General features: G+C 35.4%; 1 protein-coding gene across 6 annotated transcripts in view; it reads right to left on the bottom strand.

Moving 5' to 3' along the window:
* LOC107566381 (arf-GAP with coiled-coil, ANK repeat and PH domain-containing protein 2-like) overlaps positions 1–7,591 on the bottom strand; it is a 23,909-nt gene extending 16,318 nt beyond the window's left edge. For 3 of the 6 annotated variants that reach the window (XM_016251820.1, XM_016251821.1, XM_016251825.1), the window contains exons 1-4: positions 7,078–7,590; positions 6,015–6,059; positions 5,656–5,751; positions 4,193–4,267 (exon numbers count right to left, since the gene is read on the bottom strand). In XM_016251820.1, coding sequence (XP_016107306.1) covers positions 4,193–4,267; positions 5,656–5,751; positions 6,015–6,059; positions 7,078–7,320 — 459 coding nt within the window. In that variant the 5' untranslated portion in view covers positions 7,321–7,590. Of the gene's footprint in view, positions 1–1,734; positions 2,067–4,192; positions 4,268–5,655; positions 5,752–6,014; positions 6,060–7,077 lie in introns of those variants that run through there. The other 3 variants (XM_016251819.1, XM_016251822.1, XM_016251824.1) reach the window with 2 other exon arrangements.
* Between the last annotated feature and the right edge of the window lie 4,857 nt (positions 7,592–12,448).

The raw sequence follows: 12,448 nt of genomic DNA, 5'->3' as shown, positions 1-12,448 counted from the left end.
TATATATACACACACACACACACACACACACACACACACATACATACATAAATATATACAGTAAACACATTATGTAAACAAAAACTTTTATTTTGGATGCAGTTAATTGCACTTAATCGTCTGACAGCACTAACATACATAAATAAATAGTTTACAGTGCTTGATAATAAATACAGTTACACTAAGGTAAAATACATTAGGTATCATAAAGTGATTGTGAACAATACTTTTACAAGTTTTATTAATCTAGGATTTTTGTTCATTTGTATATACAAATCATACATTTTTTATTTTATTTTAAAAAGTGTTATTTTTATGAACAAATGCAAATTAAAACAGCATTTTTATAAATCAACATGAATTTAGATTAATAAATGCTGTAAAAAAATCTTATGTTAGTTCATGATACCTAATGAATTAACTATTCAAATTAGTTAACAAATTGGACCATACTGTAAAGTGTTACCAAAAATGTTATTGTAAAACACAAAGAAACTCCAAAGGTCATATTTCAGTAATCAAAATAATAACCTGAGGGTTTATGTGGACAGCCTTATTAATGTTGCAGAAATATGTAACTATTGCACTATTTACATTGTATTATTTTTTATTTCAATAAATAAACCGCAAAAGACAAATATTAGGAATTAATATTAGAATTCATAATATTTATGCTCAGAGTTACAAAAATCTGCAGTGTGAATGGAAAGTGGACTGAGACCTGAAGTGGGCTGAAATGAGAACTGAATCCACTTTCACGAACAGTAACAGTGTGAGCACTAACAGAACTGGGTTCTTTTTCACTTTTTTGGGATCCATTAAATAAAAAATAAAAAAATCACCTCAAAGTGAACTACTGACCATGACCTTCAGTATGACCCTTAGCTTGTATGTTTACAGTAAGGCGAGCAACACAACAGCACCAACTGTTATTAAAAAGCAGATTTGGTTTCCATTTCTCTGTAACCTGATCGGATACGCGAGCCGGGCCGCTTAATATATTTAGGGTGCCAGGACCAAAGAATGGGGCTTCAGCTGTTATTAAAGTACAGAGCAACCTCTTTCCTTTAGATTATAAATACTTATTTTTTACTACCAGATATAATGAACATATTTTCAGTTTTTGCAACGAAACAAATTAAGTCTATAAGTCTCATAACTGTTGCAAAGTAAAAAGTCTCATTAAAAGGCTGAAATTCTTATATTTTAAAATAATAATTTATTTACATATATCTTATTGTATTTTACTTGATGTTTACAAACCAGACATTCTTGGAGTTATTAAACTGAAATTATTCTTCAAAAATAGCTTAATAAAATAAAATAAAACAAAATACCTCATTATATCGGACATCCATATTTGTTATAAAACATGAAAATGATATTCATTCAACAGTGTTACCAGCCATAGAATTTGATCAATGCAAATGCAAAAAGAAACAAAGAACATGAACTAAAAAACGACTGACTCACCAGATACCACACATAGTGAAACCTGCTGAAGATCTTCATGCTGAACAAAACCAGACATTCTTGGAGTTATTAAACTGAAATTATTCTTCAAAAATAGCTTAATAAAATAAAATAAAACAAAATACCTCATTATATCGGACATCCATATTTGTTATAAAACATGAAAATGATATTCATTCAACAGTGTTACCAGCCATAGAATTTGATCAATGCAAATGCAAAAAGAAACAAAGAACATGAACTAAAAAACGACTGACTCACCAGATACCACACATAGTGAAACCTGCTGAAGATCTTCATGCCGAACAGAGCAGTGTGTGTGTGTGTGTGTGTGTGTGTCAGCAGTGACGCTGCATCTAACTTCCAAACATTACTGTGACTGTCCCGTCAGGATCGTCTACCATCACTGAGCCTCTACGCACTATGTCTGTTTATGTACGTCCATGTATATGCAGACTGAGTCTAGTATTAGCCTTGGTATCTATTGCTGGCTCCTCCCCTTCAGGAAAGGGCATGTATGTGTATGTGTGTGGTCAATGAATGAATTCATTAACTGTGGCTCATGTGTTGGATCCACCAATCCCAGCAGAGCATTAAACATTTAGGCTGTCGACAGTGCGCTTTGGTTCGCTTCTGCTTGGAGAATTTTCTTCTTCAAGTACAATAGTGACTTAAACTTCTTACAGGTTTTTACAAACAAATTACAACCCTTTGCTTTGATTACATACTGACATAAAAGTGCATGTTTAATGAACGATATTAATGCAGGCATCTGTGTCATGGTGATTCATGCAGCGTTCAGACGGACAGGCAGTACAGCCTCATATGAACAGTCAGAAAAGAAGAGAGAGCAGGTTAACAACTGCTGATATGAGAATGAGAATGAGTGACAGAGTGAGAGAGGAGGAAAATAAAAATAGAGACACAGAGTAAAGTAAGCACTCCTTATGGCGAGATATACACATATACACTAACAATGTTTTATGAAGCGTCTCCAGGACATAAAATGTTAAACAAAGACATTTAAATTGGTATTTTTAATTTGTAATGTTCTATTTTTAATTTCTGATAGATATATATATATATATATATATATATATATATATATAAACTGCATTTTAATGTGCAGTTGTATCAGAGAAATATTGGCAAAAATGTGTCTACAGTTTACTGAAGCACTATTCACACCAAGGTAGGATGCGATATTGCTGAATAATTATATATTATTGGATTTTTTTCGATAACAATTAAACAATATTCTGCTTGCAATATTCTTATTTTTAGCATTTTTGCCTTTAATATGATAGGACAGATCAGAGCTCACAGGAAGTAAAATGGGGCGGGATCGGGAAACGTCCTCGAGTCAGGATTCGAACTCGGGACGCCTGTAGCACAACATGTCCACAACATGCACTGCCCACAAAACTATCGGCGCCGACTTGCTTGCAATATTCTGAGCGTGTTTTTGGCTGGTTTATGTCTGTCATGGATAAATAAATATGACACTAAAACGGCCAGTAGGTGGCGGCAAATCCCTGCCTTAATGAGTGAGTCATTGAATGATTCACTCGAACAATTAGTTCAAAAAGGCTGATTCGTTTAGAAATAAAGCAAGCGGCTGTCAATGGATCATTAAATCATTGACTCAAGTAATTCATTAAAAAACAGATTCATTAGGAACGAAACATCACGTTGTTGCTCTGAGACGCGCAAATGTTCCGCTCCAGCTTAGTTTGCAACTAATTTCATTAGCGAAACAGAAAAAAAAAAGAGAGACAACATTGTGTTGCGCTCATGCGCTGAAAGAAGAAAAAAATTTTTTTATTTTAAAACTTAGTATTTTTTACTTTCATAACTTGAATTACAGTATCTGGGTATTTTAACTACATTCTAATAAGCCTTCACGACATGTTTTTGTTTGTTTTTTGCATACTGGCAGCTTGCACATTGTTAAAACAACAATTACGACATTATCGTAGCCGATAAATATCTCACACCCCTACACCGAGGTCACTTCAAAACCAAGCTGCTTTCTATGGGTTAACGGTTCACTGCTCAACAAAACTGAACCAGATTCGAAATCCACATTGCAACATTTTGTTTTTGCGAAATTGAGAATTTCACCGAATTATGTCATCGGAAGTCCCTCAAAATTCTCGAACTTGCAGAAAAGTTTGCCAATGTAGATTTCCAATCGGGCTCAGTTTTGTTGAATCGGATGTTGAATCAAATTTGATAGAAATTCCTGATTTCATAAATATCACCGCACCTTTAGAGGTAATTTGCAAATTTGTGCTAAAAATAATCACATTTCAGCAGAATCGGTATCAACTACATAAAACGCACTTGCACGTCATATGTGAGGATCATGCTCAGCCTTAATGCTGAAAGATGAACTGCTCTACTGTAATAACAGCAACTTTATTACTTTATTCATAAACCCGTGCACAGTATATCAGGCAGAAGCTTCACTTTGTGTACTTTAGATCATTTCAAAAGGTCAAACCCCAAGAGAGGAGAGTAGGGAAGGATATTCTGTTTCAAAAAGCATCAACAACATGATTTTGTAGCTTGGTGTCAGTTTTCATCAGTGCGCTGCAAAGCCTCATCCGCAGTAAAAACTCATTTGTCGCTCTAAACAACAAATATTTTCTGGCCCTGTATAGTGTGCCATGGCTAGGGGTTTGTGGGTTACTAATGTTTGGAGGAGCTCTTGTACCTTATGCTGAATAGTCGAGTGTTTCATCTCCATATCTTTCCTCTCTTTTGCGGAGTCGATCACCAGCTGATCCAGCTGAAAGACAGACATGAAAAATGGCTTGAATGCATGAAGAGAAATCTGGAGTCAGAGCAATTTGGGTCGACCTATGAAGAAGGTGCTTATTATATTTTAAAAATTCTGCTTTTTTTAAAAAAAACAAAAGGCAAATATATAAGGCAAAGAAGGTTTTCAAGACGCCGCCTTCACCCAACTGTACTGAACTTTATAAAACTGGAATGAAAGGCACGGCTGCCAGTGAAAAACCACTTTAAACACAACGTCATGTGATCGGAAGATAGTCTGGTTTCTTACATCTGGAAGGAAAACCACTCTTGCCTCATTATTTTCCAATATCCCAAGATGATGATGGACCATAATACACTGCTTCACCGCCACTACACACTGCTAAACAAATTCAAGAGTGCTTCTAACAGTAAAACTCAGCCATTCAGAATCTTTCTGATCGCCAAATCCAAACTTCTTTATGGGAATATTCCCCTACACTGAAGGACTTCATCAATCCAACTTTAAAAATGTGGATTATTACCAAGTTTAGGTCTTTAACATTAATATATCAGTGGATGCTACTATAGTATTATCCAGTAAATGAACTACGTGTAGAACTGAAACTGGTGATTTCACCGTTCCATACTTCCAAATAAATTCACTTTCTATTCAACAAGCTCGTCAGATCATGCTTTCTCAAACAGAAAGGTCAAGACTGCAAAGTTGATGAAACAATGATTTAAAACAAGACAAAACAAGCTTCTAAACAACTAAAAATCAAGATATTTCATAATCTCCTCAACAACTGCTTGATTGCTTTTGAAGAACCAGGATTCTTGGCAAACCTGGATAAATGAGGAAGTCTAATTTTAAGTGTGATTTCTAGACCTGGAAAAGTCGTGTAATAAAACGGGCCATATGCAACTCCATATACATTTTCATAGTTGAGATAAGCTCTATTTTATCAGGCAGAAATTGTGATTAGCAGGAGAGGTTAAAATTACTTGCTGACGATTTTGTATCTGCTAAATCTTTTTTTGTCAAATTTTAGTAAAGGCTAAGGGTTTGTTCAAATCACTAACCCTATGCGTAACCAATAGTACTTGTGAAACTTGCCTTAGAAAACACCACTTATGTTTCTTTTCTATAGGGGAAGTTGAGGAAAGGAACTGTAATAGACTCTCTGTGCACTTTATTTGTTCAGATACAGCAAGCGACCGTCCATCACCTCGTATCATGCATGGAAACAAATCACATAAAAGAACATGTGCGGTGTTTGGGTCGGGCGCTTTGTTTGGATCCGCCAGGAAGGAGGCGGGCAGATGCACGGCTGATAATATCAGATGGGAAATGTTTTTCTCTGTCGCAGTTACAACCTCAAGTTTCCAAAGATCTTACGATATGATATGATGTACCTGTCCGGTCAGTTGCTTCATGAGGGGTTGTAGTTCACTGAACAGATCATAACCTTGATGGAAGAACGTCAGGTGGGCATACATGAAGGACAGCATCTGTACAACAGACGACACGTTTAACAACACAACTCTCACATGACCGTATAAATCTTAAAGGGGTAGTTCACCCAAAAATGAAAATTCTGTCATTAATTACTCACCCTCATGTCGTTCCAAACCAGTATGACCTTCGTTCATCTTCGGAAAGGTCTTATGTGTTTGGAACGACACGAGGGTGAGTAATTAATGACAGAATTTTCATTTTTGGGTGAACTATCCCTTTAAGCCTTAATTGCAAATCATGAATAAGAATATTTTACCGATTTGAGGATTTCTGACCGTCTCTTGGACTGCAGCACATTAATCTGAAAAAAATAAAATAAATACATAAATACACACATAAATTCCCTACTTAAAAGAACCGGTACTTTTTACTGACATCAAGTCTCAAAAACAAAAGTAAAACAATAAATCCATAAGGTCACCATTAATTTGGGGATTTTCTCAATAGGGAATATCAGAGTTAATCTTGCCAACAAAATTCCTTTTTTTCTTTTCTTCCATTTTTACTTTGTCAGCAACAACAAAAACAAAGTATATTATGCGTATATACAAGTGCACATGGGATATATATCTGTATATGCTTATACAGTTTTATCAATTTTTTACACATTCTAAACAAAAATGTTTTTCTCACTACAATTCTATGCAATTTTGGTCACAGTAAAATAATGAAAAACAAAAAAATAATGCATATGCCATAACAAACAAACTGAGTAAAAGTGAACACTGGCAAATTGTCCACTAATGCTTCAATAATGACAGTCTATAACCAAATCCAACACATCTGCTTCCTGAACGGGTCCTAAACGCACATCCTTTATTCTTTCACAACTGACTGGAAATAAGCTGTTCTTTCTTTGAGCCACCTGGGGGCGCAATACACTGCACACTGAGCGCCTGTAAAGCACACACACTAAACACTTACCGACTACTGACTCACTGGAGAGGATTTAGCAGAGCTGGTAGTACACATTATTTTGAGAGAAAGGTCAACCTACGGTAATAACGTTCAAGTCGTTTGAATTATAGCTGCTAGTCTGACCTCGCAAAGGGGACTCATTTAAACTGAGCGTGTGCGGTCACTGCAGAACACAGGAAGTGCATTGAGAGGACACAAGTATTGTGTGACAAGAACTGATTAAGTTTCTTTCCCTTTCAAAACATCCCTTCTTTCGCTTGCACGCAATATTAATTCCAATGAATCTATATCATTAGCATGCGTCTTGTGACTGTGATGTAACGACACGGGAATCTGTACAAAGGTTGTTCGAGTGCAAAGGTTAACCCCAAGTCCCTGCAGAGGGGTTTGAGCGCTCTTACCTGAAGGACGTAGTCCAGGACGATGTGGCGGAAGCACTTGCGCGTGGCGACGAGGATGCTGGTGGCCTCCTCCACCTCGTGCTGTTTGTTTCGAGGCGCCTGGGCATTTTTGGACAGGGCTGCTTCTTTCTCCTCGCTCACTTTGTCGAATTGTTTCTTAGCTTCTTTAAATTTCCGAAGGTCCCTGTGCACAGCAATACCATTCCTTAAATGTGCACTCGACGGTCGCTGAAACCGTGCCATTATAAACTCTGGCTTTAGCTGAGATGAGACAAATGGCTTTGTGTATGGAGTCTATTGATAAACAGATAAAAATCGGTTTGGCGGCTGTAAAAGCTGAGGGTCTTTACTCACAAATTGATGACAAAATATGACATATAAAGTGTAACTTGTTTTGGTGCTGAAACTTTATAGAAAATGCATGTTTTCTGCGCCGATAGCATTGTGAGCAGTAACCCCGACATATAGCGTCGATGTGCTACAGGCGTCCCGAGTTCAAATTCTATTCTATTCTAGTAAAGTAAAAAAAATGCCAAAAATAAATCTTAAAAAAAAAAAAACGATAGCCAAAAATGCACATGCAAACATGATTTTAAAAAAAGGGGAGAAAAAGAAGAAGTCATAGGCAATAATGCAATACGGCAAATGCTTTTTGCCCAGATTTTCTTACTGTGTGATAGTTGATCATCTCTTGAAGATTCTCTGCAAACTTGTTCAGACTGGACTGTGAAGAAATCAGAGAGCATTACAGCAGTCAGCACTACAGATTACAGGACTGAGAGAAAAAAAAAGTATGGTTATCACAAATGCAGAAAATACCTAAATGAAACTCTCAAAATGTCCCATTTGACCATTAAACAAAACTTAAAAGCTTAATAATTAAAGTCTGACATTTTCCCCCTATTTTCTCTAGAAGTTCTTATTTTTACTTTTTATTAGGGCTGCAAAAAGGTGGACAATTTCCAGTAAGTTTCGGAAACATTCCAGAAATTTTAGAAACTTTCCAGGGATTTTTGGAAGTTTCCACCCCTTTGCAACCGTACTTTTTAAAATATATTATTTTACAATAAAGTAAAAGTAAATTATTTTTAAAAATTACTTCAGAAAGTAAATAAATTATTGTACTGTAATGCAACGAATGTATTTTTAGTCAGTATAAATACTTTCAGTCAGTTCAACAAATACTACCACAGTGCAACGTTTCATTTAAAAAAAATAATCAATAATATTCATATATTCTTAATTTTTCCATTTATATATACACTTTTCACATTTTAGTTGATAAACCTACAAAAAAAGAAATTTCGACTTTAAAGAACAGAAAATTGGATTGCAAAAGTATTAGAATAAAATAAATTATTTTTAAATCGTGTGATTTATTTATTTTTTCTTCACGGTAAGGAGCCCTCAAAGGGGTCATGATGGGAAAAAATAAATAAATAAAATAAATAAATAAATCTTTCAAAAATATCGTGCTTCCCAAAAAACGTTGCATTCATGTGTAAAAACATTGAAATATAATTTTCTTTCTCGTACCTCATATTATTCCCATCACAAAAGGTTTGCACATGAGAATGCAAAAGCATTGATATATATATATATATATATATATATATATATATTCCCTTCTCTCTCTTTCTTTTTTAACCATCACAAATGTCTTTTTTGGGGGGGGATTTGGATCTGAACGCAATAACATTTGGTTATTTTTAAGTAAAGAAAACAAAATAATGTTAAAACATGTCCAGGATGTTAATTGTAACACATTTCATGTTTGGTGTTGATGAAGAGTTTCTTACTGATGGAACTGTGAAGGTAGTAAAAACGAAACCGGTTGGGAAACACTAGTATTTACCTGCACCAAATGCCTATATGAGGAAATACACTGGTATATTTTCATAGTACAATGGAGCATACACAATGGATATTTCAAAGAAGCAGGAAAGTAAATATGCAAAGACTAGGAATGCTGGTATGTAGCCAATGTTTCTGTGTGAACAGACCAAGCATGCTTTCAAATGATCCCTAAATAAACAGCAGTCTTTCAATTGGCACAGCATACTACAGCGAGCCAAACAAACTGGACTAGTCTTCGCTCCAGGGACGCTTTGATATGGCCGGCCTCAGGCTAATAAGAGCTGATTGGTCATTACGCTAATCGTCTGCACTCACCTCGATGACGTCATCTTTGGCAGACTGCTGCGCCAACTCCTGAATCCCGTTCACAAACTGCCTGTTGGCCGTGTTGTACGCCTTTCCAGCATCTATCATCCCGATGCATAGTTTCACCAGCTAAACACAACACACAGTACATAGATGTATAAATGTACAGTAAACACATAAATCAAATATGCATGTAAAGTACATAAATATACAAATGTATAAATCTGTGGCCTTTGGTTTTGGCTTGTTATCATCTGTCAGGCAAAACTCACAAGTCTGACTACTTAGAAAAGTGGTTTGTCCTTTAGTGGTCAAAAAAAAAAGTAGGTTAAAAAATAAAGTCTGACTTGGGTAATTGGCGTGTCAAAACAAAACAAAATAAAATGCAATAAAAAAAAAAAACAGGTTATAAAATAAAGTTTGATTGCTTAGAAAAGTGGTAGGTACTATTTTGGTCATAACAAAGACAAGACAAAAACGAAACAACAAAACAAAAATCAAAAAAGAAAAACCGAAACAAAACAGAGAAAATATTTGGTTAAAAAATGTAATCTGATTGCTTGTTGCTTTATCAAAACAAAACAAAAAACAAGACAAAAAAAAAAGTCACCATTAATTATTTAGCGCTTTTTACAATGCAGATCATCTCAAAGCAGCTTTACAGTATTAAACAGGCAAATAGTGTGTCGAAATAGTGTTCCATTCTCCTCTGGCCAGACGAAACCAGCTGTTTAATTCTAGGCTGCAAACAAACAAACAAACAAACAAATAAAATAATAAAAATAAATAATTAAATACATTTATTTAATATAACAAACTATAAAATAAAGTCTGACTGCTTAGAAAAGGTTGGTACTTTATTGGTCAAAAGAAAAAAAAAAACAACGCCCCCAAAAAAACAACCAACCAACCAAAACAAAACACCCCCCAAAAAAGATGAAAATAAAATGGAAAAAAAAATAAAAAATAAAACAAGACAAAACATGAAAAAAAAGAAAAGCCAACCAAATAAAATCAAACACCAAAACAAAAACAAAAGAAAAACTAACCAAAAAAACTAAACAAAAGCAGTACTTTCTTTCTGGTACTTTTTGTTAGTGGTCAAAAAACGTCTTAGTTGGAAGAAACGGTTGGTATTTTCATTATTTTTTGTACTTTCTTTTTTTTTTGCTAGTGAATAGAAATAATAGCAATGATAAATAAACATTAAAAAAATATTAGGTTAAAAGTCTGACATTTTCATAACTGACTGCTGCAACAAAATGACACTAATTTACTGAAATACAATTAAAGTATTTTTGTCACTATAAAGGCATTGCAACAAACAATTTTAATATATTGTCCTTTTTTGTTACTGTATATAATTTGTTCACATTATACATGTTTAAAATCAACAAAACTGAATTTATGACTTTAGATAATGACCTTAAGGAGGAGCTTTACACCTATGATGAAAATTACAGGCCTCTCTCATCTTTTTAAGTGGGAGAACTTGCACAATTGGTGGCTGACTAAATACTTTTTTTCCCCACTGTGTGTGTGTATATATATATATATATATATACACACATACACACACATTATTTTGGTGCTTGCTAGGTAACACCTGCATGATGTTAATGTGGATGCTCAATGATTACACATCTTTTTGTGTTGATTTCTAAGAAAAGCTGCAGCAGTTCCTCCTTAAAGGGGTCATATGATGCGATTTAAATTTTTCCTTTCTCTTTGGAGTGTTACAAGCTCTTGGTGCATAAAGAAGATCTGTAAAGTTGCAAAGACTAAAGTCTCAAATCCAAAGAGATATTCTTTATAAAAGTTCAGAGTCAGCCACGCCTACCTAAAATGGCTCGTTCTAACACGCCCCCACATATCTACCTCACTACAGTGTTTCCCCTAGGTTTACGGCTTTGGAAACTTTTAATAAACATCAATTTATTAAAAGTTTAACAAATATTACGTTTAGGGCCCTATAAAATGTTTTATTTGTCCAACCTTATGTTTTATTGTAACCAAATTCTGTTTCATCATGTCTAATTTGAAAGCATAAAACATGTTTCATTTATTCTTACAATAGCCTTATGATTTTTTTGCTCAGAAATTCTGTGTTGTGTATTTACATTTTGTTCTATAAGAAAGGTAACTTTAAATTACTTCTGTTGTGATCTGGCGCTATAGAGAAAATATAATTAACTTGACCTTCAAGGGGGGCGGGCCACCCTCCTAAAATAATGGCAGGGGAAACACTGCAACTTCGCACTGTGGATCGCCGGATCGGCTTTCACCGTGGACGAAGCGGAGTCTAGCCCGGGGTCGTCACATGTCCTTCCAGATGCTCCTTCGTCGAAATCGCCGCCTCTGCTCACTCTAGCGGTGTGTGACGCCAGAGCACACCTCGCTTTTCAGACCGATGAGCTTTGTAAAAATCGACGCGTTTCAGAAAGGCGCGGCATAGAGGAGAAACAATAATGTACAGTATGTGGAAAATAATGTGTTTTTTGAATCTTAAACCGCATAAACACATTTCATTACACCAAATAATGTTCTTTTTAGCAATATCATATGACCCCTTTAAGATCCCATATCCTTCCTCAGCGAGAGGAGGAAGTGAAGGAGTGGCCTGAGTCACTCGGCCAAATGACGCTGGGTGGGTCTGCAATCTGACCCAACAATGAGCCGCTGCTGTTTTTACAGCACTCGACAGGGACTACAACAGGAAAGACCTCAAATCAAACTAAGACTATAGTGAGATGTTGCTGCTGCTTTCCCGAGGTCTTAACATGAATCAGGTTGATATTTGGGCATTTAGAGATGATCTTAACAGATATTTTCAGATCATGCTGGATTATCATGATCATCAGCTTTTGCTCGTGTCTGCAAGAGTTCATATGGCAGATATGTACAGAGATGATATTACATGGTAATACAATTGTGAGCCGTGCTGGCAAAATGAGTCGGAATGTGCACGGGCTAATTTTGAGCTACAGGCAAAAAAAAAAAAGTGAAAATGATTGATTTGGTCGAATTTGAGCTTTTCACAAAGATGAGTTCATTAAGACCTCGTCTAGTGATCCCAATGCTCCAAATAGTAATTAAACATCTAAAAGTATCTTTATTTGTACGTTTTCTGAGAAGAGTACCTTTTCTCCGCTCGCTTCTTTGAAGTGCCTGCTTAAAGATGACACCGACGACGCTCTATCCCGATACA

Source organism: Sinocyclocheilus grahami, unplaced genomic scaffold (genome assembly GCF_001515645.1).
Source record: "Sinocyclocheilus grahami isolate Dianchi unplaced genomic scaffold, SAMN03320097.WGS_v1.1 scaffold1071.1, whole genome shotgun sequence".
In the NCBI taxonomy this organism is placed as follows: Eukaryota; Metazoa; Chordata; class Actinopteri; order Cypriniformes; family Cyprinidae; genus Sinocyclocheilus; species Sinocyclocheilus grahami.
Note: the sequence above shows the minus strand (reverse complement) of the source record. Positions and strands in the feature narration are given on the sequence as shown.